The sequence below is a fragment of the Gadus morhua genome, chromosome 10 (genome assembly GCF_902167405.1).
Source record: "Gadus morhua chromosome 10, gadMor3.0, whole genome shotgun sequence".
NCBI lineage: Eukaryota > Metazoa > Chordata > Actinopteri > Gadiformes > Gadidae > Gadus > Gadus morhua.
This window is the reverse complement of record NC_044057.1, coordinates 7,042,565-7,069,424: the sequence shown is the minus strand read 5'-3', so window position 1 is coordinate 7,069,424 and position 26,860 is coordinate 7,042,565. Positions and strand designations below refer to the sequence as shown.

At 44.4% G+C, this 26,860-nt stretch overlaps 2 protein-coding genes across 2 annotated transcripts; one reads left to right on the top strand and one right to left on the bottom strand.

Moving 5' to 3' along the window:
- The first annotated feature begins 30 nt into the window (after positions 1 to 30).
- Positions 31 to 7,135, top strand: LOC115552612 (phospholipase A and acyltransferase 4). The gene is made up of 5 exons (XM_030368861.1): positions 31 to 142; positions 560 to 602; positions 772 to 880; positions 1,028 to 1,296; positions 6,329 to 7,135. The coding sequence occupies exons 2-5, from the start codon at positions 588 to 590 to the stop codon at positions 6,449 to 6,451; spliced, it is 516 nt and encodes a 171-aa protein (XP_030224721.1). The 5' UTR covers positions 31 to 142; positions 560 to 587; the 3' UTR covers positions 6,452 to 7,135.
- On the bottom strand, positions 3,148 to 6,399 carry LOC115552611 (uncharacterized). Its single transcript, XM_030368860.1, has 2 exons — positions 6,236 to 6,399; positions 3,148 to 6,038 (listed from the first exon to the last, which is right to left on the bottom strand). The coding sequence occupies exons 1-2, from the start codon at positions 6,352 to 6,354 to the stop codon at positions 5,054 to 5,056; spliced, it is 1,104 nt and encodes a 367-aa protein (XP_030224720.1). The 5' UTR covers positions 6,355 to 6,399; the 3' UTR covers positions 3,148 to 5,053.
- Positions 7,136 to 26,860: the final 19,725 nt, after the last annotated feature.

The following is a 26,860-nucleotide window of genomic DNA, read 5'->3' as shown; positions in this document are numbered from 1 at the left end:
TGTGTGTGCGTGCGTGTGCGCGCGCGCCTGCGCGTGTGCGTCTCTGCCTGACGTCAGACTCAGCACCGTACCACAACATCAGACATCAAGCAGCCGACGCGGCCGAGGCTTTTCTCAACATTAGAAAGCCTTTACCCTCGAGGTAAGGTCGTCAGATCTCTACAAACATTACAGAACCGCGGTCTTGTGTCGAGGTTTGATAGCGACATAGTTTAACTCGATGTCGGCGTTCGTATGGAGCTCTGTGCTCCATACGAACGCCGACCAGCTGATCTCAGCTCATAAAGGCTGCGTTTTAAACAAGTAGGACCAGTTTGAAGTAGAGTTCATGTGACATTCCATAGCCACCGTGTTTGTGTCCTTGATTATGTAAACGCTGTAAATATGCTCAAGTCAGTCATATGTTTTTGCATTTTAACCTTGCCAGTTTTTATGTATTTTAGAGCAACACAAATGTGTAATTTAAAATATGATGCAATTCCCTGCATTCACTGGTTTAAATCGATAGCCTATATGTTGGAATGTGTGTAGAAAACTTTTTATTTTATTTTTTAAACAGGAACGAAATTGAAACCTTTTCCCTCATCATGGCCCCGACCCTGGTTAGTATCCTAGTGCTAATAAGAAACGGAAACCTTATCAAACCATTATGGTTATGCAATTCAGACAAAGACCCCATTCATCATGATAGGAAATAATAGTGCTTTGATACTATTTACTAACATTCGTTTTCAAAAATAATTTCTCCTTGCATAAAAAAAAAATATCTAGTATGACGTGAAGCCAGAGCCAGGAGACCTGATCGAGATCTTCCGTGGCTCCTACCAGCACTGGGCTGTTTACATTGGCGATGGATTTGTTGTTCATTTGGCACCGCCTTGTGAGTGACTCCACGGAACACACAGCCTTCACCAGAAGCGGACCCTAACAAAATCTGTGCATAGCCAGGCTAATCAGCTTGGAATAGGATAAGCTTCATGGCTGGATAACTAAGTGCTTTTGGGGCACTCTTGTTGTCTGTCTGTAGCGGAGGTTCCGGGCGCTGGAGCCAACAGCATGATGTCAGTCTTCTGCGAGAACGCCCTGGTGAAGCGGGCTGAGCTTTGGGATGTGGTGGGGACCGACAACTGGCAGATCAACAACACCCTGGACGACCAGTATGAGCCTCGGGCGGCCTACCTGGTGGTGCAGGAGGCCCTTGAGTCGGTCGGCAACAAGCTGCCCTACTGTGTCTTCCAGATGAACTGCGAGCACTTTGCTACCGAGCTGCGCTACGGCAAGGCCCAGTCTCGACAGGTATGATGTAGTCTCTCTCTCTCTCTCTCTCTCTCTCTCTCTCTCTCTCTCTCTCTCTCTCTCTCTCTCTCTCTCTCTCTCTCTCTCTCTCTCTCTCTCTCTCTCTCTCTCTCTCTCTCTCTCTCTCTCTCTCTCCAGTATGAACCACAATTCATGGCCGATACTGTCAAGAAGGGTGTCTACGGATACAGAGATTCATGTGAACCCAGATCACTTCATGACCCATTAAGCTTTAGCTCTTAGAGGTCCAATGGCATGCTACTTTATGGATGCTTATATATAGGTGTTAGTGCGCCCTTAATACAGTATTTGAAGACGTTCAAGAAATTCAGCCTTGGTGCAGAATTACAGGCACTACGAGCCAGTCCCACAATGAGCTTTCCACAACGTGCCCTTTTTTTTTAGGCGGGTAAAGGTTGAGGTTGGGGATGTGACCCTGAGCAGCTTTTGGCCACGGTACCATGCGCTCTGTTAACAGTGGATGAATCGCAATGGCGAGGCGCACACAGCCTTTGGCCGTGTTCTGGAAATATTCTACAACACACGGGAGTCCTGGAGCTCTATATCTAAATAATATCATATCATACCCGTGATTGTCTCCCGCCGGAGCCCTGCTACCCGCTTACGAGGCACCACCGCCTTGGCGCGGCACGCAGCCCCAGAGCGGTGGTGCCTTGCGGCGGTGGTGCCTTGCGGAAGTGGTGTCTCGCGGCAGCGGACAGCAGGGCATCGACGTCAGAGAACCTGACGTGTTTTGCCCATAACACCAAGAGCAGAACGGTTATCCAAATAACAGAAGTGTACAACACTTGCGTAACAGTATGTTTATTTACACACACACACACACACACACACACACACACACACACACACACACACACACACACACACACACACACACACACACACACACACACACACACACACACACACACACACACACACACACACACGGTCGTAGCTCATTGTCTCATTGGCGGGCCAAATTCTTTGGGCGAGCAATGCAGAGAAAGGGGAGGTAACTTGGCCCTTTATTAGATTAGATTCCTCTTATTGTCATTGCACAGTAACAGGTTACTATGCAACGAAATTTAGGTTGGTCTTACCAGAGTGCAAACATCAGTTTGAGCAACGTGTATAAATATATTTACAGTATAATATCTGTGCAGCAAAATTTTATTACAACAGTTATTCAGTGCAGGTAGTGCAGAAAAGTGTGATTCAGCAGTATGGACTAGGCAGCATGAGATATGGATGGGTATTTTGTATAAGGGCCCGACCGATTCATCGGCCTGCCGATTTAATCGGCCGATTATAGCCTTTTTGAAAATAATCGACATCTGCCAAAAAGACGCCGATTACAACCGATTATTTATTTATTTATTTATTTTTTTAGAAATGTTATTGCGCTTAGTATCCTGCAGATTGCGCTCCTACTCGCCTAGCTAACTAACAACTTTAGCTGGAGTAAAAAAGAGGAGATTGAATTTTACCGTACAACATGAAAGCACGCTCGCTCAGGCAGCTGCACGCTCACCTCACCAATGTACACAAGACGCGTTGTTTGAGCATGTTGTGCCTGTTTTTCTTTAGGTCCCAGGCCATGTTAATTTGTTATACTGTAGACTCTAACGGTGAGACCATACTGCTCAGCACGCACGTGTTAATCACTGCTCACGAGCGCAGCACATTGGGAGTTAGTTATTTATTTTACATTTTAAATTACACTAATTTTTTACTGTAAATGTATTCTAAAACACTCAAAGGTTCTGCATTCAATTCACATATTCGTCAAAAGTGTTTAAAGTATATTTAAGGTATCAAAAACTACGTTTTATATGCTTTTTTTTTTTTTTTTTTTTTATCGGCCGATTAAATCGTAATCGTAATTTTTCTCTGAAAATAATCGGCATCGGAATCGGCACTCAAAAATCAATATCGGTCGGGCCCTATTTTGTATGCAGTCTGACAGCTGAGGGAAAGAAACCGTTTTTAGTCCTGTTAGTTTTACCTGGGAGGCTGTGGTAGCGTGCCCCAGAGCGGGTGCCACGTTGAAGAGTATACAGTCCATGGTTGGGGTGAGAGGTGTCCTGTATGATGTTGCGTGCCTTTTGAAGGCACCTCTTCTCGTATATTGAGGTTATGGTAGGGAGAGTGGTCTTGGTGATGCGTTGGGCGATCTTCACCACCCTCTGCAGTGATTTTTGGTCATCGATGGTGCAATTGCCGTATCAGACTGTGATGCAGGTGGGGAGGATGCTCTCGATGGTACAGCAGAGCGGTAAAAGTTCAGCAGCACTTGGGGGGGATAGATGGACCTTAGCCAATTTCCTGAGGAAGAACATGCGCTTGTGTGCCTTCTTGATCAGGGTTGTGATGTTGGGGGTCCAGGAGAGGTCCTCAGAGATGTGGACTCCAAGGAACTTAAAGCTGGTGACACGCTCGACCTCCTCCCCATTCATATGGACAGGGCGGTGTGTGCCTATTCTGTTCCTTCTGGAGTCCAGGATGATCTCTTTAGTCGTGCTTGTGTTGAGGGCCAGGTTGTTGTTGCTGCACCACTCTGCCAGGTGCCGGACCTCTTCCCTGTATGCCGAGTCCGACTTCCTGTTTGAAGCATGAAAAAGACTGCAGTCATGTGTGAAGAGGGAGTAGAGGAGGGGACTCAGCACTAGGGTTGGGTATCGTTTGGGTTTTTGCCGATATCGGTGCCTACTCTGTACTTTTCAGCGGACACTGAGTTGAATGGCAACGATGTTTGCTAGTCTACTTGATATGCAAGATTTACGGTTGGCATTAAATTACTCGACTTACCCGAATTCCCCTGCTGTGAGTGCTGTGACTGATGATATATCTTTTTATTGATTCGTTTGGAGGGGATGATTGAACTGAATGCCGGGGTGAAATCAATAAACAGCAGCCTTACGTAGGTGGTACACAGATCCAGGTGGTGAGGGCTGGGTGTAGGTCTCTGGTGATGGCGTCGTCCTCGCTCCTGTTCTGACAGGAGGCAAACTGATAGGGGTCTAGTGTGGGTGGAAGTTTGGTTTTCAGATGGGCTAAGACCAGCTCCTCGAAGCATTTCATGATGGTGTAAGTGAGTGCCACAGGTCGGTAATCATTCAGGCTCTTTGGGGAGCTGTGTTTATGGACAGGCACAATTGAGGTGGATTTGAAGCACGCGGATACTTTTGCTTGGGTTAGAGACAGGTCGAAAATGCTGGTCAGGAACCCGGTCAGCTGCTCTGCACAGGTGTTGAATACACGTCCGAGGATGCCATCTGGGCCAGCAGCCTTGCGTTTGTTGGTTCTGCTCAGTGCAGCCTTCACCTCTGTAGGCAAGAGTGTGAGGGGCAAGTGGTTTGCAGGGAGAGTGGCCTTGGTGGCCATCTCATTGTTGTTTCAGTCAAAACGAGCATAGAACTTATTTAGCTCATCTGGAAAGGAGTGGTCATGGACAGGGTGGAGGCATGAGCGGGTCTGAAGTCTGTAATGGCTGTAAAGTCTTGCAAGCCCTGCCACATGCGCCGGGGGTCAAAGTTCCTGAGTCTGTAATGTCTGTAAAGTCTTGCAAGCCCTGCCACATGCGCTGGGGGTCAGAGTTCCTGAAGTGCTCCCCAACCTTTAGTTTGTGGCTATGCTCACCCCGCTTAATGCCCCTTTTCAGGTCGGCCCTAGCTGTACTGTAGGCTTGTGTGTCCCCTGACCTGAACGAGATGTTGCGTGCCTTTACCAGAAGGCGGACCTGCCCGTCCATCTATGGCTTCTGATTGGGGAAGATTGTAATCCGTTTTATGGTGGCGATGTCGTTTATGTTATTCTTGATATAATCCAAAACAGAGGAGGTGTAGGAGTCGATGTCTGTGTGTGGGTCTACTGTGTCTGTTACAGCAAAGTCAGACCAGTTAGTGTGAAGCCGGTGTTGAAGTTTGAAGTCTGCTCCCTCGGGCCAAACCTTCACTGACTTGACTGAGGGCTTGACTTGCATCATGAGGGGGTGATATTTGGGTAGGAGAAACCGAGAGATGTGGTCTGACTGATCCAGTTCGGGGAGAGGTAGGGCCTTGTACGCTTCTTTGATGATAGTGTAGACATGGGTCTTATCTCCTCTTTTGGGGCAGGAAACGTGTTGGTAGAATTTGGCTAGAACAGTTTTTAGGTTGGAGTGGTTAAAATCTCCAGCAATGATGAAAGCAGTCTCCGGGTGTTGTGTCTGTTGATTGCTAATGGCTGCATGTAGTTCTGTCATAGCTAGCTTGGCATTAGCATCAGGTGGTATGTAAGCTGCGATTGTTATTATGGAGTTGAATTCTCTTGGAAGGTAGAAGGGCCTATTTTTAACCATGAGAAATTCAATGTTGGCAGAACAGTGCTTAGCGATGGTAAGGTTATCTGTACAACAGGATCTGTTTATACAGATGCACAGACCCCCTCCACGTGACTTACTGCAGTCAGCTGTTCTGTCCGAGCGGATGCAGTGACGTCCTTGTAGTCCAACAGCGCAGTCTGGAACGCCGTCGCGCAACCATGTTTCAGTGAAGAACATAATGTTTGTTTCCGTAATCTTATTGCTGGTTGTATCCCACAATCGTAGTTCGTTCATTTTGTGCGCCAGAGACCGCACATTAGCAAGGAGAAGGCTGGGGAGTGGGGCGCGATGGGGAGCCTGGATTAGCTTCTCTCTGGCGCCTCCTCTGCAGCCTCTCTTTTGCCGGCGTCTTCTCCGCCGCCTACGGAGCCTCCTTGTCCGGGGAGGCGATGTAAACAAACCTCATAAAAACCTCATAAAGTGTCATTTTCATGCCATGGGACCTCCAACCTACTAAATAACGGCTATTTATCTATATCAGATTTGGATCAGGATCAATCCTTAGCACTATACTGTGTATCCACTTCCTTCCCTTTTCATCTATAATAAGCGTTTCTAGGTTAGGGTTACCTTTGACGTAGTGTTGTGCTGGTGTGTGATGGTAGTCGTTGGCTAACCACTGAAATCCCTGCGCTCTCCTTGTGCCCGGACCTCCCACCACAGGTGCGCAGGGCAGGCGAGGTTGTCATCGCAGCGGGTGTGGGCACAGTGGTGGTCCTGGGTCTCGTGGCTCTGGCCGGGGCCATCTTTGGAGGCGGGCGCAAAGAAAATAAGGACACGCAGTGATTGACATCTGTTGATCTGGAGGAGCTTGATTACTACCAGCAGAACATGATTTACACATTGATTTTTTTCGAATTCAGTGGGTGGATTGTAAAGAAAAAAAAGATTTTTTTAATAATGAAGGATTTGTGCTTTCTGGCATTAAGGTGCAATAATTTTCCAACTTTTAACTCTTAATGTACGTTCACGACAAAAGCTGTAAAAGATGCAAAATCGCAGAATAGCTCAAAACGCAACGCTGTCAAAAATATTTACAGCTCATATCGCTCTGGCGCGTAGGCCTATATTTACTCAGACCCACGCCGGCGAGAGACCTCTAGATTCCGATTGGCTGGCGGTCGTTACAGCCGAAATGCTACTAGCTCATTTGCATAGAGTTGTGCTGTTTTCAACTCTCATTTACAGCTTTACAGCTTTAAACCTATCGCTCCTATGGCTTTAGCGCTCATGTCTAATAGAAAGTGAATGGGCGCTTATCGCTAAAATCGCTTTACAGCTTTTGGTGTTATTGTACAGTTAGTACACTAGCAGCACAACTAAGAAGGTGTTTCCATTCTGCATTTTGCAGAAGCCTGTGGATCTCTGCCAATAATGAGGATGCATTATCTTTAATACATGAGTAAGATGGATTTTTAACAGTTAACCTAATGAAGGACTTTCATTTGAGTGTTATTATTGTTAATTTAATCTAAAACTGGATGCCAAATGATACCATACTTTCCACTTTATAAAAGGAATATAACCTGTTTTCAATCTATTTTAAAGGAGGCTGGTCAATGTTTTTCTTGCTGCAGACTTCCCCATGAATCAAACATAACATGATAATATGTAACTGTGGTGGGAATGTTCACCACTCCAAACGTTTTTGCATAAACTATTTAAGACTAAAGAGTAATCCGAATTGATAACAATAAGGCTAATTTATTTGAGTAATAAACATACAATTACATTCAACAAACATACAATAATCCGAGACCTCAGATTGGAGTTTGCACTGCGTCTCTCTAAGAGCTTCTCAAGGAGAACTCCAATGCACTGTCCAAAGCAAGGCCTTCCAATTCAGTGGCAGACAGGGCCCAGGACGCTGAGAACAGCTCTGCTCTGCTCCCCATTAATCTAGCGTATTGCTCATGATGTTTGATGGAATAATCCACACGTTGTTTCCCCTCCATCATCCAAGCCCTGTCTCCTATTCCTTGTACTGTCCAGCCAACCCGCCTGTTCCCAGTCTCTAACGTTAACCTCTGACCCTGGGGTAAACCGGTCACAAGGGAGCAGGGATCCCCTGATGCATTCTGCTACTCGATCTGAACACAGGAAACTGACCTTTAGATAAACATTATTGGATTAGAGATCATTGACCATTATAATTTGGGGAGACGTAGTGGTGACTCCTCAACTGGATCCTTTTACCTTTGACCGCCCCAAGGGGGTCAGAGAAAAGGCACACCCACCAAATGGCAGTTATAGAAACTGAAAGTGTCACTATAACTTTCCTATGATGGCATTTCCCCGTGGTTCTCCTCTGTGCTCCAGCCTGGGACTCACTGTATAAGGAGCAGCAGCTCCAGAGGCCCACCCACTCGTTCACCTCGCAACTTGGCAGCCGTAACGGCAGCACACTGCAGCCTGTACTGGGGGAGAGTGGTACCGTGTTTACTCAATGTTTCTCCACACTTATTAGATTTGTATAGCGTATAGATAATAATTACATATTATCCAATAGTAGATTACTCCCATACAATCTATTTAAAGGGAGGCTGGCCCAGTGTTTTTCTTACTGCAGACTTCCCCATGAAACAACCATAATATGATAATATGTTACTCCTGCACAAGTATTGGAAACAAGTTTCCTATGAAAACTTTTATCTTACTAATGGTCTACTAGAGTCATTCAACTGTAAGGCTTGTGGTAAAATTTGACAAGTTTGTTCTTTCTTACACTTAAAAGAAAAACGTTGTTTATATCAATAAAGATTGATGTGAAAATTGTGTGATGCATCTTCTTTCGGAAATACATATCTAGCAGCTATCTTGTATTAATGTATACATTCTGTGTTTGTGATCGATTATTAGGCTATTCACCTTATTGATGTAGCCTATATAGTAAGTTGGATTTAAACTTAGTCTATTTCTGAGAAAAGTAGTGCCAAAGGTGATTTGTGTTTGTTTCATGGGCACGTTGAGTCACTGTTGGGAAGACATTAAGTAATTCTTTCTTTCTGTATTTCAAGGATAGCCCCTTGAGATGTATCATCTCATTTTCGAGGGGGTCCTTACAATCCTTAAGGACAAGTGAATTGTTCTGTGACGTTTGGAAACCTCCACCAAAGCGAGCCGCTCCCACGAAACGAAAACTAAACGAAAAGCAATGCCTGAGCATAGATCTCATTCCCCTTCAGTAACACGCATTTCTGGTACTTTCATTGACAGGCAAAGAGGTAAGATAAACAAATCTGTTCAAAATAAATAGGCCAACAATTAAGGTTCAGGCATAGACTGCCATACGTGATGTTCTTAAGAAGAAATAAGACATCAAAGTTCAACTGCAGCAATTGAACTTTTTTCTGTAGCACAGAAGTGATGACAAAGATACAATAAAAATAGTCAAAAACGTGATTTGCTTTTTGAAGTATTAATGTGTGACGAGTGTTTTTTATGATAATCTCATTTTAATAATCAGCCCTTTGTTATTTCTGTTTTCATGGCTAACTTCTTTTCTTTAAGGAAAATGAGCAATGAGGTGTCAACCGAGGTGAGTAAGTCCAAACTGTTTAATGGAATATCAAACTCAATTATATCTATGTTTAATTACCATCAAATGGACCCACAGCCTGGAAAGCTGATATACATCTTTCATTGTGGACATGACCCTATTCATCACGACAGGAAACATGTATTTCTTGATACCAAATATTAAAATCTTTTTCCAAAATCCTTTCTCCCTGCAAAAAAAAAAAATCTCTAGTCTGGAGTTAAGCCGCAGCCAGGAGACCTGATAGAGATCTTCCGTGGCTCCTACCAGCACTGGGCTGTTTATATTGGCGATGGATTGGTTGTCCATTTAGAATAGAATAGAATATAGAATAGACTTTATTTGTCATTGTGCATTGGATACACAACGAAATTTGTTTGTGCAACCACTAACAAAAGTGCAGTTGTGCTGGGTGGAGGGTAGGAGTGTAGTGTGATTATTAAGTTCTGTGATGGCCCTGGGGATGAAACTGTTCTGCAGTCTGGAGGTGCGGGCTGTAGTGGCCCGGTAGCGCCTGCCAGAGGGTAGCAGGGTGAAGAGATGGTTTGCGGGGTGAGTCTCATCCTTTAAAATGCCACATGCTCGGCGGAGGCAGCGCGTCCTAAAGATGTCATCCAGGGGAGGCAGTGGAAGTCCAACTATTCTCTCAGCAGACCTTATGACCCGACTGAGGGATTTCCTGTCCTTTTCTGTGCAGTTGACGTACCATGCAGTAATACAGTAAGTGATCACACTTTCAATGCAGCAGTGGTAAAAAGTCTTAAGCAGCTCGGGAGACAGGTTGTTTTTCCTCAATATTCTCAAGAAGTAGAGCCGCTGTTGTGCTTTCCTTACTGTGGCAGTTGTGTTCATCACCCATTTCAGGTCCTCTGAGAGCATAACCCCCAGGAACTTAAAGCAGGAGGTCCTCTCTACTTCCTCACCATTGATGATGAGGGGTTGAGGGTTCGCCTTTTGCCGCCTGAAGTCGACTATGATTTCTTTTGTCTTTCTGACATTCAGGGTCAGGTTGTTTTTTTGACACCATTCTGTCAGTCTGTCAACTTCGTCTCTGTAGGCACTTTCATTTACATGGGTGATTTGTCCTACCACAGTGGTGTCATCTGCAAATTTGATCACAGTATTTGAAGGATGGGTGTTGGTGAGGTCATATGTGTATACGGAGTACAGCAGGGGACTCAATACACAGCCTTGTGGAGCTCCAGTGCTGAGGGACAGGCTCGAGGATTGGTGGGGACCCAGTCTCACTGTCTGCGGGCGATCTGTTAGGAAATCCTTAATCCACATACACAGGCTGTAGCTGAGGCCCAGATCAAGAAGTTTGGTGATCAGCCGGTTGGGGACGATGGTATTAAAAGCCGAGCTGTAATCTATAAAGAGTAGTCTTACATATGTCTCCTTCTTGTCCAGGTGTGTCAGCGTTGAATGGAGGGCTGTGACGATAGCGTCCTCAGTGGACCTGTTTTCCCTGTAAGCATACTGATGCTGGTCCAGGGAGCGAGGGAGGAAAGCCTTAACGCGCTTCGCCACCAGCCTCTCAAAGCACTTGGCGATGATGGGAGTGAGCGCCACAGGTCTATAGTCATTTAAGGTGCTGATCTTACTTTGCTTGGGCACAGGTATAATAGTGGCTGTTTTAAAACAGGTTGGTACGACCGCTTTGGCTAAAGACATATTAAAAATGTCCGTAAAGACATCTGCAAGCTGGTATGCGCATTCTTTGAGCACTCTTCCTGGAATGCCATCTGGTCCCTCTGCCTTCCTTGTGTTCACAGACCTGAGGATGAGTCTTACCTCCTCTGCTGTTACCATGGCTGTGTGGTCTGTGCCAGCAGGTGGGGGAGCAGCTCCATTATCTAGCCCAGGTGTCTCGAAGCGGGCATAGAAGTGGTTGAGCTCCTCTGCTAAGGAGGCATTGATGTTTGTCGGTGGGTTGTGGCTTCCCCTGTAGTTCGTGATCTGTTGTATGCCTTGCCACACTTGTGTTGGGTCTCTGTTAGCACCGCCTTGTGAGTGATTCCACGGAACACACAGCCTTCACCAGAAGCGGACCCCAACACAATCTGTGCATAGCCAGGCTAATCAGCTTGGAATAAGATGAGCTTCAATAAGATAATATTACATTTGTATTGGATCCTTCACCAAGCGTTTTTCATGCACTATTGACTGTAGCGGAGAACCCAGGGGCTGGAGCCTACAGCATGATGTCCATCGTTTGCGATAGAGCCCGGGTGACATGGGCTGGGTTCTGGGATGTAGTGGGGACCGACGAGTGGAGGACCAACAACATCCTGGATGACCAGTGTGAGCCCCGGAGTGCCGACCTGGTGGTGCAGGAGGCCCGTCGCTTGGTGGGCACCGAGCTGCCCTACAGTGTCTTCACGAGCAACTGCAAGCACTTTGCTACCGACCTGCGCTACGGCAAGGCCCAGTCTCGACAGGTATGATGTAGAATCATCTCTCTCTCTCTCTCTCTCTCTCTCTACAGTATGAACCACAATTCATGGCAGATACTGTCAAGAAGGGTGTCTACGGATACAGAGATTCTTGTGAAGCCAGATCACTTCATGACCCATTAAGCTTTAGCTCTTAAAGGTCCCATGACATGCTATTTTATGTATTCTTTAATAAAGGTATTAGTGGGCAACTAACACAGTATTCAAAGACGTTCCCGAAATTCAGCCGTGGTGCAGTTACAGCCACTCCGAGCCAGTCGGAGTAACCCCTGACTGCAGCTCGCAGATCGAGGAGGAGCTAAATGTGGGCGGGCTTAAACGTTTAAGCCCGCCCACATTTAAGGAAAATTCCGCGCAGTATCATACGTTCTCCAGCTTTCGAGCGGAGGAGCTAGATGTGGGCGGGTCTAAATGTTTAACCCATGGTTTTATCCTCTCGGGCGCCATCTGGTGGCGGAGATCCGGCAGCACATTCTCAAACATCAATACAGCACAGCACAGCACAATGACTTACCGGTAATATGGAAAAGGGTTCATGCATTTGATAGACTTAGACATTCCTACTTTTAACTTGTCATTTCAATTGTCTTTTTTAGTATAGACACATATTATTTCGTACACTCGTACACAATTATATTAGCTAAGTCAAATAAACCAAAGACAGAAGCGGGAGAACGTATTTCCGTCTGGTCCATGATACTGCGCGGAATTTTCCTTAAATGTGGGCTGGCTTAAACGTTTAAGCCCGCCCACATTTAGCTCCTCCTCGATCTGCGGGCTGCAGCAATAGTATCTGTCGGCGTCCTGCAAGACGGAGGCGTAACTTGTAGTAGGAGGCGTAACTTGTACTAGGAGGCGTAACTTGTTCTTTTCTAAATCGCGGTAAACAAAAAGCGTTGTAAATCACGGTTCACACGAGATCTTCATTGAAGTCGGGTCTTCCGATATTCATGACGGTAAGTCAATTTAAGGCCTAATATTTTAGGTCCGAGTTGCGGTCATTTATGTACCCGCGCACCACTGCTACACACAGATCACTTCCGCGATTTAGAAAAGTACTAGACACGCCTCCGACTACAAGTTACGCCTCCGACTACATGTTACGCCTCCTAGTGCAAGTTACGCCTCCTCCGACTACATGTTACGCCTCCTACTACAAGTTATGCCTCCGTCTTGCAGGACGCAGACAGACCCACCTCGGCTGCAGTCAGGGGCACTTGGAGTATCGCACATTGAGCTTCCCCCAAATGCGCTGTTTCGGTGGGCGTGTCAAGGAGGAGGGTGGGGGTGTGGCCCTGAGCAGCTTGCAGCCACGGTACCATGCGCTCTGTTTACAGTGGATGTATCGCAATGGCGAGGCGCACACAGCCTTTAGCCGTGTTCTGTAAATATTCTAGAACACACGGGAGTCCTGGAGCTCTATATCTAAATATTATCATATAGCCTACACAGATATCTATATCATATAATATATATTATCACGGCCAAAAGCTGTGTGAGCCGATATTATGAATCTCAAACGACTGCGTTGGGTTCTCCGACGTTCCTGGTTCTTCAACGTCCACATCAATTGCCCCTTTCACACCGCCGCAAAATCTGAGCCGGTTCCGGGCCAGTTCGGAGCTAGGGCCAGTGTTTTGGTTTCACACCGCCAAAGAACCGGCTCCGGCCCCTAAAAACCGGTTCAACTCTGGCCCCAATTTTGAGCTGGGCTAGAACTAGAACCGCTTTTACGCCGGGGGCAGGGGGCGGAGTTATCCGTACCTTCATAAACACGAAGACCGGCATTTTTTAAAACACCGAAGTATACAATGGACGCAGGGGCGGATCTAGAAAAATATTCATGGGGTGGCAAGAGGGGGACGGGAGATTTTGAGGGGTGGCACACTCTGGCAGAAGTATATACACTACAGTATGCCGATTTAATTAATGCCATATCAATCAATATTTACTTGGAAAGCCCCACATTTAGATATTTTGACTCAATAACATTATATTTAATTTATTGTGGGATGAGTAAAGCCTTACATTTAAACATAAAAGGTTTCAGACAAAATGTAATAAATTATTACTGAATAATTACAAAATCAACCTGCCTTACAACAAACACCTGCACTATTACAACCACAGGGGCATGGGGCTAAAAATATATGCAAAGAGAGTATATGTACTTTAGTTAACAATAAGTTGGTATTGGTCCATGAGATATTCCTATCAGATGTCAATCATCAGTCGTTAGTGTGTGTGTGCCTATGTTAGCGCCATGGTCGGCCAAGCTCTCTGGTGGTTCTGTACCGCCCAACTCACTGCCCAAGACAGACAGAGGTGTCCGCACCCTGTGACCAAAGACGAGGTCACAAGGACCAAATCCCGTACTTTCCTGCACAACTGCCCGTGCCGCCAGCAAGAGCCATGGTAAACCCTCTGCCCAATCTCGCATCAACTCAATGCCAGACCCTGACTCCGGCCGGGGCCCAACACAGTCAATGATCAGGTGCTCAAAAGGAGTACCAAGAGATTGGGTATGCACCACCACTTGACCGGACGCAGTACCTGCAAGAGGCAACCCGTCTTGGATAAAATAGTCATGCTCCACACCCTGATCATCCACAATCATCGCAAAACACCCTTCCAAGGTGGCGTCCTCTTTCTGAGCCTCAACGACCTTATCCACAGATAATGGCGCTGGTAACTCTGGAACGAACATTTTCGCCAACGTCACAGGAACACCAGATGAATCCTCTACCTGTGCACGAGCCACAGCACGAGTCACCGCGCAGGCAGTGAACACCTCCGAGAACCCCTCAGAACACTTGTCAGACTCAACTGACAGTTCCACTCCTGTAGGCCTACTGACCACAGGCGTTGGCGGAGATTGAAAAGGAAAAACTGAACCATGTCCCAAATTGTTGCCCAAAATCAAATCAATGCCATCCACAGGCAGCACGTGCGTCGCGTGCGTGGCGTGCGTCGCGTGTGTGTGTTTAGGGGTGGCACTGGGACAAGAGCCATGTCACAGAACATGACCCTGAGGTGCGGCAGGCTGGCAGCCAGCATGGTGAGTTAAAGAGCTGTGTTGCATCGTGCAGACGGGCTGCGGCTGCCTGCGATCCAACAGGTTTCTTGTTGCCTAATGAGCTTAATTAATGAGCCTTTGTCCCGTCTTTTATTTTCTGCTCCGAAAACAGACAGTCGTCGGCATTTGCAAATCACCAAAAAAGATATGGCACATGAGGATGATCATTTACATGGCTCAGTGAGAAAACATATGATAGGGAGTGTTGTGGATTCTTAAAGCAGCATGACATCTCGGGACGTTTCTAAATGTTTAGATGTTATTATGTTTGCTCTTGGACAACAATGGAACTCTTCTGCAACAAAGGTAAGTGTCAATCTGCGGTCGGCCAGACAGACAACACGTTGAACATTGACATTGATTTTAGTTCCTTTTATTGTAATGTCGGCTGTAACTTACAGCCGACATTACATTACAAAAATCTATCTTTAATGCTTCTTACAGCCTGTAAGAAGCAGTAAAGATCCAAGTGGGTTAAGAATTCCATCAGCTTGTCTACTGGAATACTGTAATTCAGTACAAAGAAAGATAAAGCCCAACAATACAGTGACACAGACAGACAGACAGACAGACAGACAGACAGACAGACAGACAGACAGACAGACATAAAGAGATGTGCCACTCATGTTATATTCTTCTTCAATGCTTCGGGAGCAGCACGATTCTATCTGTCCTTCGGTGGTAATTTCTATTCGAGAATCTATTCAAAATGGAGGTTTCATTTCAGCAACTGCCTGAGCATAGACGGATAATGACATATCGGCCCCTGGGAACGTGGACTCCACAGCCCCCCCCCCCCCTTCCAACGTAAACACACGCACCCAGAATACACACACACTTATTGGCGATAATAAGTCATTGGCCTATACCTGCAACTCAGCAGGATTTGTAGCACAGGAAAGGCAACTTCACAATAATTATTACAAATAAATGCATCTTTATTCAACCAAAACAGGATAAAAAATATATATAATTGATGCAATTTTTGGCGATTTGAACGAATTTCGAATGCACCGCTTTCAACCACAAATAAAAACGACTTAAAGCAACTCAATACGAACAGTTCCTTACATTAATGGACAGTAACGCATTTCACCTATGAAATGCATTTTTTCCGGGCACTGTTCCGTGCGAAATCCTCCACGATATCATCTAAGTCCAGTGCATTGGTAAGGTCGTTCTCAATTGCCATGAGAGAAAGTGCCTTGAGGCGTTTTTGTGACATTTTCGTCCTCAGTTCATTTGTTATCCTAGACAGAAGAGAGAATTCGTAGCAGTCATTTTGGGGTTGCATCATCTCCAGGCTTGTTAAATGATCTGAACTGAATAAATTCATTGCTTCAAAGCTCCACTTAGAGTTCGCCGTTGCTCCATGTTTAAATGACAGTGACTTGTTCGTGACCGGTCTCAAATTCACAAACTGAAATAGTGCCCCCTATTGATCTTTTTATTAATTTATTTACTCAGTAGTAATAGGCCTACTATTGCTGTTTTCGCTTGAATTTTTGTATTTCTCTACTGATTGCTTCGACAATGCAACATTAAAAGTTACTAACGGTGGGGTCCAGGGCCAGGGGTGGACTGGTCATCTGGCATACCGGGCATCGTCCCGGTGGGCCGTTGACCCAATGTGGGCCGGTCCGGTCCGCTATGTTTTGTTTTTTTCTCTCTCTCTAAATTCCCTCCAATTGGGCCAGCCAATGGGCAACAGAGGGCTAGCAGTGTGTGGCCAGCATCGACACATATTATTGGTCTATGTTTGTCATTGTCAATCAATAATGGGCTGACAGGCTCAGAGAGCCCTGACAGTGCTGTCAATCACAACACAAATCAGGGTGGGCTGGACCGCATGGCATGGGCCGGAGTCGTGGGAGTCGGGACGGAGCTGAAAATGGATAAGCGTAAGAAACGCCCGGATGGCGCTGAAAAACTGCGACTCTCTGGAGGTGGAAGCTGCTAAATGTTCAAAATGTACACACCTATTTGGAGCCGGGGTCAACACCCCATCTGGTGCTGCTGCGCCGGGAGACGAGCGAGTGGAGGCAAATATGCTAAGTAACGTTAGCCTGGGGCTAGCTAGGCTACATTTTGAGAAATGTCCAAAACAAAACGTTTTTACATGAATGTGATTCAATTCAGTTGAATTCAAAGTGTCTATTGTCATATGCACGAAAGAGATGTTCTCAGTTGTACAATGAAATTAGGTGAAGTGATGTGAACTAATTAACTGCATGGAAGTTGTGGTTGATTTTGTTTAAATATGCCGAATTGTGATATTATGGGTTATTGTTCGGGGCCGGTTGCACCAACTGGGCGTAAGCCTGGTCGTAACTACGCCTGGTCGTAACTTGGCGTTCTAAGTCCAACCTAGTCTCGCAAAGCCAGACCAAACTACAGCAAGTAGAATGGTCTGGAGCCACGCTACCTCGAGCCGTCTATCCGTTGGGAAACTGGGCGGGCCTGTTTTATTTCTTTAAACCAATCACAATCGTCTAGGGCGGGGCTAAGCCCGGGAAGCAGCAGCGGTGTCCATGCAAAATAGTGCCGGGGGGGAAATTATTTTGACGGAACTTCTTGACGTTCAGAGGCTGTCAGAAATGGCTCAATCCCAAACGCCACAAAAAACCATTAACGATGTATGTCGCCTATGTGGAGATAATTTTATAGATAAAAAGAACAAACATCGTTTGATTCTTTGTCACGATGATTTCAAGCCACCATACACTTTGGCCCTTGAGGAGCTCACGGGACCTATAAAAACGAACGACGTTTTAACATTTATATGTGGTTCTTGTAGAACACTACTAAAGAAATACCGTAGGAGCTATTGTGAAGTGGAACGGATCGGTTCATTGGTTAATCCATGTCAAACGCTCATGCCGCCGTCAGAGTGAAACGATGCGCCAAATCCACACCAACCGCCGATAGTCGTGATCGCAAACGCATCGTGCCCGGGGAGAATCCCCGGGGAGAGTCTGGGCTTTTCCAAGGTAATGTCAAAATAGGCTATGTTGTGGTCCTACCATTGTAATGAAATCAGATAGTCAGTAATCAGTAATTACATTATATTAAAATTAAACAAGATTTGATGTCTAGTTCCACAAACAATTTCGAAAACTTGGTAACGCCAGCAACCGGAAGGGGAGGAGTCGCGGCCAAATCGGCCGCTAAGCAATAGACGCTGTCCACTTCCGTTCAGCCAGACTAAGTCCAACCTAACCGTTACGCCGGTTGCACGAACTGGGCTTAGCGTTCTTTTCACTAAGACCAGGCGTAAATCCTACGCCTGGTCAGGGGCAGGCGTAGAGTTGAAATTCCGGGCTGTTTCTATAGCAATTACAGCCAATCCAATGCAGCTTTACCACCATCCTTGCACCGCTTCGCTAAACTGCATTTCAAAGCACAGCCGGCGATATGATCAGTGTTCACAGATCGACTGCCTGTCGGGAAGATATCGCTGGCCGATTAGTCCGTTCTCAACTTATAATCAGTTGTGAATGTTGTTTGAACTATGTTTATATGTTTTATATAGGCCATTAAACAAATCTCTCCTACAGAACCATTCCCGTCTAAATGCCTGCTCGTCGTAAACCAGACATACATATTTTAATTATATTCGTTTGCAGTGTTTTATTGTTAGGCATTAACACAATTGATGAATGACAATGAGTGAACGAATGAATTATTAGTTTCGGTGTCCTTGGGTGTCTTGAAAGACGCCTCTAAATTAAATGTATTATTATTATTATTAACAGCATGTCAAGAAAAATAGTAAACAGCTGTTGGTATCCTAGCAACGCGGTGATATGCGCATACCATGGAACATTCACATGGCCGCGCATGGCTAAGACCGGGCGCAGTTAAGACCAGGCGTAAAGGCGGCTGCATGCTTCAGCGTTGGTGTTACGTTGTTGCGCAAAATTTACTCAAAGCAATTCATGCTCCCTTTTAGGTTGCGCATGTTGCGCGTGTTGCCAAGCAATTTACCGCCAGAACAGTAGGTGGAGTAAAGTTTTTCGTTGAAGACGACCTCGAGAATGACGTCTTTGTCTGTGGGAGTCGTTGGTTTGTTTATGTGCCAAAGTTTGATGATCTCCTTTCGCGAGTCATCCGATATCTTCCCGATTCTCACCAAAACCGGCCCTTGTCAGGGAGCAGCTGGCAGATTATTTTTTGTCAGATGCTGGCGTGTTTCCCCACCAGTACAATGTGCTACGATTGGGTATGCGCACTGACCAATAAATATATATACATTGGTCAGCATGACTTTTGATTCATTAGTTATGTTACACAAGTTACCTGATTTGGTTTACGTCAAACTCATTAATTCATATCCATATCAAATGTTTATATAACTGCTACTGCCTTGACAGATGAATGAATTATTTAAGTGTAGGCCTATAGCCAAAGGCTTTAAGCTATAGCGCATAATGTCCACATAAATTATATGGTAGGCAGCATTATTAGAGAAAAGGGGTTTATTTATCAAATACAGAAAATAGTCCCACCATACACGCACACATTTTTCATTCACTACACAGTACTCACGCTTTCAAATTTCATTCACTCAAAGAGGCTACTGAACTTATGTTTCACACAGAATATGAACACTTATGTTTCACATAGAACGTGAACACAAAACATTACGTAATTAATTCAAATAGGCTAACACTAAAACAAATAAGGCCAGTAGGCCTAATAGAACGAATATCGGGTGACAAGATCATTAAAATGGCTCACAATCCCGCATCAGCTGTTTGATGTCGCGCATCAAAATAGCACTTTGCCCCTGTGGAAGGGTTCGCATAAAGGGTTCGCATAATTATGTGCCAGATAGGGTGGAAGGTGGCGGTATGAAAACAGGAAATGTGATACTCCAGACAGGAAGTAGTAACCAGATGAGCATAAATCGGCCTTAAGTCCCGTTGGTGCAACCAGCGTTAAAGGCCGATTTATGCTCAGTTACGTAAGCGTAAGCGCAAGCGCAAGAGGCCCTTGCGCGCCCTTGCGCACCCCTTGCGCGACTTCTCACGTCTTGCGTGCGTCGGGCGATTTTTCTAGACTTGCGTCATTTTTTACGTAAGCTTTTACGCGAGCCGCGCAGCCTGCAAGGCTGTGATTGGTCTGCTCGTCTGGTTACTACTTCCTGTCTGGAGTATCACATTTCCTGTTCTCATACCGCCACCCAGATGTCTATGCCGCCACCTACCACCCGATCTGGCACATAATTATGCGAACCCTTTATGCGAACCCTTCCACAGGGGCAAAGTGCTATTTTGATGCGCGACATCAAACAGCTGATGCGATCTTGTCACCCGATATTCGTTCTATTAGGCCTACTGGCCTTATTTGATTTAGTGTTAGCCTATTTGAAATAATTACGTAATGTTTTGTGTTCACGTTCAATGTGAAACATAAGTGTTCATGTTCTGTGTGAAACATAAGTTCAGTAGCCTCTTTGAGTGAATGAAATTTGAAAGCGTGAGTGTGTAGTGAATGAAAAATGTGTGCGTGTATGGCGGGACTATTTTCTGTATTTGATAAATAAACCCCATTTCTCTAATAATGCTGCCTATCATATAATTTATGTGGACATTATGCGCTATAGCTTAAAGCCTTTGGCTATAGGCCTACACTTAAATAATTCATTCATCTGTCAAGGCAGTAGCTGTTGTATAAACATTTTATATGGATATGAATTAATGAGTTTGACGTAAACCAAATTAGGTAACTTGTGTAACATGATAACTAATGAATCAAAAGTCATGCTTCCAAGTGACCAATGTATATATATTTATTGGTCAGTGCGCATACCCAATCGTAGCACATAGTACTGGTGGGGAAACACGCCAGCATCTGACAAAAAATGATCTGCCAGCTGCTCCCTGACAAGGGCCGGTTTTGGTGAGAGTCGGGAAGATATCGGATGACTCGCGAAAGGAGATCATCAAACTTTGGCACATAAACAAACCAACGACTCCCACAGACAAAGACGTCATTCTCGAGGTCGTCTTCAACAAAAAACTTTACTCCACATATTACTCCACCTACTGTTCTGGCGGTAAATTGCTTGGCAACACGCGCAACACGCGCAACCTAAAAGGGAGCATGAATTGCTTTGAGTAAATTTTGCGCAACAACGTAACACCAACGCTGAAGCATGCAGCCGCCTTTCTAACGTCAGGTCGTAACTAAGACCTACTTAGCAGTTACGACCAGGCTTAGTTACGCCCAGTTGGTGCAACCGGCCCCGAACAATAACCCATAATATCACAATTCGGCATATTTAAACAAAATCAACATGATTTAGCATTGCTAACAGCTTCTAACGTCAGCAGTCTCTTGTTGCCATAGCATCAGTAAACATTGACATGGACTAATGAGCTGTAAATGGAGACGCAGAATCATGCTGTATTGTAAATACAGATGAGATACTTTGAATTTTAGCACAAAATACACGTAAACCAATAGGAAATAATTTGTTTAATTTGCAATATTTGCCATTGAATTTATTGTTATCTTTCAATTCATTTATTGTTTACTGAGGTGATGACTATTTAATGTGGTGAGAGGAATGCAATATGTATATGTTTAAAGGATTATGTGAAGAAACATACTATATGTGTGATAAAATGACAATTGGTAATTCATAAATGTCTCTTTATATTCTCTGCTACCATCATCTCCTGTCAAACAGGTAGAGAGAGAGAGAGAGAGAGAGAGAGAGAGAGAGAGAGAGAGAGAGAGAGAGAGAGAGAGAGAGAGAGAGAGAGAGAGAGAGAGAGAGAGAGAGAGAGAGAGAGAGAGAGAGAGAGAGAGAGAGAGAGAGAGAGAGAGAGAGGTCTTGACTTTGCGAGTTTACTACGCAACTTGTTTCGTCTCAGATTGAAACAAAGGTTTATTTCCTGGTTGAAGATTTTCATATTGATGATTTTCATTTCAAACATCTGCATTTCTTTTAAGTTCAATTAACAGTTATGCAGGTGGGCCTTAGGGCTCTTTTGAGACTTAAGTCATCCTTCATGACAGACAAATTTGTTCACTAAGTGTCACTATGTCACAAAAAGTCTACATGGCTACATATACTTGTCACTCAGTACACAGATACTGAGTACAAGTTCTGTTTGCTGTTTCTTGCAGGTCATGAATTTGGTGAGGAGTGTAGCTGGCTGCGGACGAGGATAGGGCAATATATATATTGCCCTAAATATAACCATACATTTATATTTTTTGTTTTTATCTATGGCTGTGTGAAAAAGTCTATTGTCTAATATGAGAATGCATATCTGTTCAGACCTGTAATTCATCTCTTAGACTTTTTCTCGCAGCTACAGATAAAAAAAATTCAATTCTCTATTTATGGTTTCACAATGACTGAGTCACAGTTGAAAGAAAATGAGTTTCAGCTCTAATGCTGCTACTGTCTGTAATATGTTTCTATTTAGATTTTTGTCAGGATATTTTGTTATTATTTTCCGAGTCTGGTTTTAACTAATGCTGGGCTTACACCGAAAGATTTTCACATTCACAGACTAAAAACTGCAAGAGAGAATTTAGCGTTGGATCAAGTGTGATATTTAAGAAGGGTTTTGTAGATGCGTAGGTATGGGGTTGGAGATGCAGCGACCGCAGCATGTCTGTTAACTTCCTGTTCAGGTTTCTCCAGCAGCACACACTTGTCAGCAGCACAAGAGACACAAACTTGAAAAACAAAAACAAAAAAAAGCAACAACTGCTATTTGCAGTGCTGTACTATTATTTGGATGTATGTACTTGATTAAAACAATTTAATGATTGTTGTATGTATGTATTTGATTAAATTGTTTTAATCAAGTACATACAGGGTTCTTCCTGTTTGTCTCGTCCCACCCCTAGTGCTTATAATGTAGTGGGCTGGTCTGGACAGAAAATGCTAGGGCTGAATTTTTGTCCCAGTCCACCCCTGTCCAGGGCCCCACTGTTAGTAACTTGTGGGACCCTGGGCCCCACTGTTAGTAACTTGTGGGGCGGCTCAGGGCTGAGCCCTTGGGCCCCTGGGCATGTGCCCGGTGTGCCCGTGCAGTAATCCACCCATGTGCCTGAGGGGAAACTACATCAGACAAAAGGAGAAATTACAGAGTGGAAGATGACAAACGAGGACTGAGGATAACAGAGTTATGCCTATTATATTGCGGAATGGGAAAATTAATTTTGCCTCACTCTAATGTTGCAAATTCATACATACATTTAAACATAAAAGGTTTCAGACTAAATGTAATAAATTATTACTGAATAATTACAAAATCAACCTGCCTTACAACAAACACCTGCACTATTACAACCGCAGGGGCATGGGGCTAAAAATATATGCAAAGAGAGTATATGTACTTTAGTTAACAATAAGTTGGTATTGGTCCATGAGATATTCCTATCAGATGTCAATCATCAGTCCAACTTGAGTGCAAATATCACTTTATTCACCGATTCCAATAATTTACATACAATGCCACCCTCGAAGTGCGGTGACATAGAATAACTCCCAAAGTAGAGTGTATTACCTGCATGCTTGGAAGAGCCAAATGGGGATTCAGGGGAAGTGCTATCAAAGATTTCCCTCTTTCTTTTTTTATATCTTTAATTTCTAAGTATTTAAGACCTTTTGGGTTTACCTTATTATTTTTTTGGCTCTTCATGTGAAGCTTGTTTTATTATTAATTATTGATGACTTATATTGGTTTATAAAAGTTCAGACAGGTGTGCAACCAAGTAGATTAGAGATGGCCATTTGTAAATAATTTACAGAAGATGACTTGCATTTTGTTGTCCAAGTACCTGTTACTGGTTCAATGACAATAAAGTTTAATATAATCAAATCGAATGACTGTTGATACAAAAGGAGGCACATGAAGTTAACGGTCAGGAATACCAGCTGAGTGTAGAAGGGTTTGTGTTTGTTAGCGCGATTGCAATTCTTATTGCAGCCTGCAGAGTTATGCGAGAAACATACGGAGGGACGCGGTCGTTGAGCTCCGCCGCCCCTCATTGCATGAAAACTCAACTAGAATCGCCACCACCAATTTGATATCAACAGAACAAAAATAGTCGGAAAGCCTACAGAAACTATAGATAGTTAATGTGACCAGGCGCGTCGTTAGCAATTGAAAACATCCGGGGCTTTAGCCCGGGGGGGAGCACCATCCTGACTCCTGCTGCTACGGTATCTTAATTAATTAAATAATTAATTAATTAATTAATTATTAATTAATGTATCGATTAATTAATTAAGGGCGCCCCCAACACATAGGTCGCCTATGCCGAGCGCCAGGGCAAAAATAAGACATTAGAATAGCTATAGATATAGCCTGCGTGCACCTACCCGATGTCAAGAAGCCATCGCTGCTCCGACGGACCTTTCTCCCCCAGCCAGGCAACGGCAAGTAAGTAGTGGTCTGCTTTTATGTTTCATTTTAAGTTATTACTTATTGTCAGTGTAGGTTTAATGTTACAGATAAAAACATGCTTTATATTTAGTCAGCATTTCAGAGTTCTTATGTTTTCCCGGAATATGCATTCCTAAACTGTTCCTAAACACGTCAAGTTCTCTTTAAGATCGCATGAGATGATATGTGCTATCGCGCGACCTGTAACCAGGAAGTAAACACTCGCTTGCATGAAATGATATGCGCTATCGCGCGACGTGTAACCAGGATGTAGATTTAAATAATGAAAAAATAATCTTCCCAGACTGTTTCTGTTACTTGCTTATGCTGTATGCACGTTGTTTAAGAAGCTTATCGCCATATAAATCTGAGCTGTACATGAATCTGTTAATGAAGTCTCATTTCGACTCCTTCCTCCACTTCACTATTCATGTTCTGTTGCTTGCAGTTAACTACAGCCGCCCTTCCTGGGTAACGCCACCACACCAATCCCTGGTCATCCATTGAAGCCATCTCTCTCACTCTGCACAGTCACACTGTTGCCGCTTCATTCTCATTGTCTCATAATCTCATTATTATGGCTGCTGTGGATGCTTTAAAAAATAAACATTTTTCTCTTAGGTAAAATCAAACCAGTGGGATGTTAGATTGAAAACCTCCAAAGCAATGTATTAAAAATTGAAAGTCCTATGTGAAGTTTCTTTTTTGGGGATTTTCAAAATGAGGTACCAGAATGGATTGTCAACCCACTGTTTCTCAACCCTCTCCGATTCTTACTATGAGTAGTAGTATTGCATGCATACAGTACTCACATCAGCGCCACAGTAAGCCTATAGAGGCTGCAACCATTTGCTTCTCAAAAGATTGTAGTGCTTTAGAATGAACAACCACTAGAGAGACAAGACAAGACTAATTCTGATTGACAAGTTGGCTAGATTTATATATGTAGGCCTATTTATATTATTTTTTTATTTATAAGAATGAAAGAAATTGTGTAATGAAAGAATAAAACGATGCATTTTTGTTTGAATAACATCTTGCTCCCGCGGCCAGTGCCAGCGCCGGCATTGCAAGGGGAGGGATATTACGTACATTTGCAGGAGGCGGGATAAGTGCGGCCGCTGTCACTCAGGTTTGTTTTGGTTTGACGCAGACAGCATGGAGGCAGAACAGACCGCAGAAGTCAACGCGATCGTCTTCAATGTTGCTGCAACGATGCAGCATATATTCAGAAGAGCAGCCAGTACTTACGTGTATGAAAGCAGCTATATATATGTATATATATACATATATATATATATTTTTATTTTATTTTTTTTTACGGCTGAGATCCGGGGCTGATCCCAAAAGATCCGGGGCTATAGCCCCGAATGCCCAGGTCTAACGACGCGCCTGAATGTGACAATCACATTATTAAAAATAAACTTGGAGCAATGATTTACTGAGGAACTATTTTTTTGGGAGAATGCTTTTGCAAGGAGTTCGCCGCCCCACCTGCCCATACGGCACGCGCCTGCTATGCAGCTATAAGGCATTCCAATCTTAACTTAAGTCTTTAACTATGATGTTTCTGTAATACACAGCCCTGCTCTTTTCTAATTATTATAATTTCTTCATAGATAGACGGTTAATCTAGCCTGGTTCTACCAGACTCTCGTAGGCCTACTTCACTTCATTTCCTTTCATTTGTACAGAGAGTCTGGACCTAATCAATTGACAAACGTTAACTCACTTGAAGGCGGGTGTCTGTTGAAGTTTAAAATGATTGGATCTGCCCAGTGCCACTCTGGATATGCCATAACCAATCGCTATCGTTCGTTTGGAGGACTCTCGTGCCTTCCTTGTATTCAAAATCAGTGCCGGCGGGAGTCTCGGGGAGGGGGGGGGGGGGGGGGGGGGCAGGCGGGATGGGGCAATATTTCCTGGTTGCATTCACTTGAAGTCTGACTTTTGAAACTCGCTTTTGTAAATGTCTTGTAAAAGCAAAAAAAAAGAAAAAAAGAAAAGAGTTTTGCGCTGGGGTGGCAAGGCTTTTTTTAGGGTGGCAGTTGCCACCCCATGCCACCCCAGTAGATCCGCCCCTGTGCTAGGGCCAGTTCCAAACAGGTTCCAGCCTTATCCCACTTAAGAACCAGTTGGTTTCACACCGGCCAGAGCCAGCCATGGAGCCGGCGTGAGCAACGTCATGACGTCACTGCAAACGTCTCCGCTAGTGAGCTTGGACAGAAGCATACGGCCGACATCTTTCTTTATTCTGGGTGGAAATAGTAACATAGTCACGCCATTAAATGCGTTTATGGAAAGATTTTTTAGCGAGAAATGTGCATTTTACTCTCATAATGTTCGCTCGGTGAATGTGAAGGATGTTTGGGTTGATACTTATGACGAAGAGGGAACGCTCCGTTCACTTGCATGGACCTGGACTCATCTAGCTGCGTTGGCGCGTTGACGCGTTGAAGGTTGAACCACCACACAATGATCAAGCGTCAGGTTAGGCGCGCAGAAGAACCCTCGCGCCAGTTTCAAACACAACAACAACAATTTCGTCTTCAATTCAATCCGTGTATGGTTCGTTCTTTGAATATTCCGATTTAAAACAAAATCAGAAAAAAAACAAAAAGAACCATACACGGATTCACGTCCTGGGGTAAACCGGTCACAAGGGAGCAGGGATCCCCTGATGCATTCTGCTACTCGATCTGAACA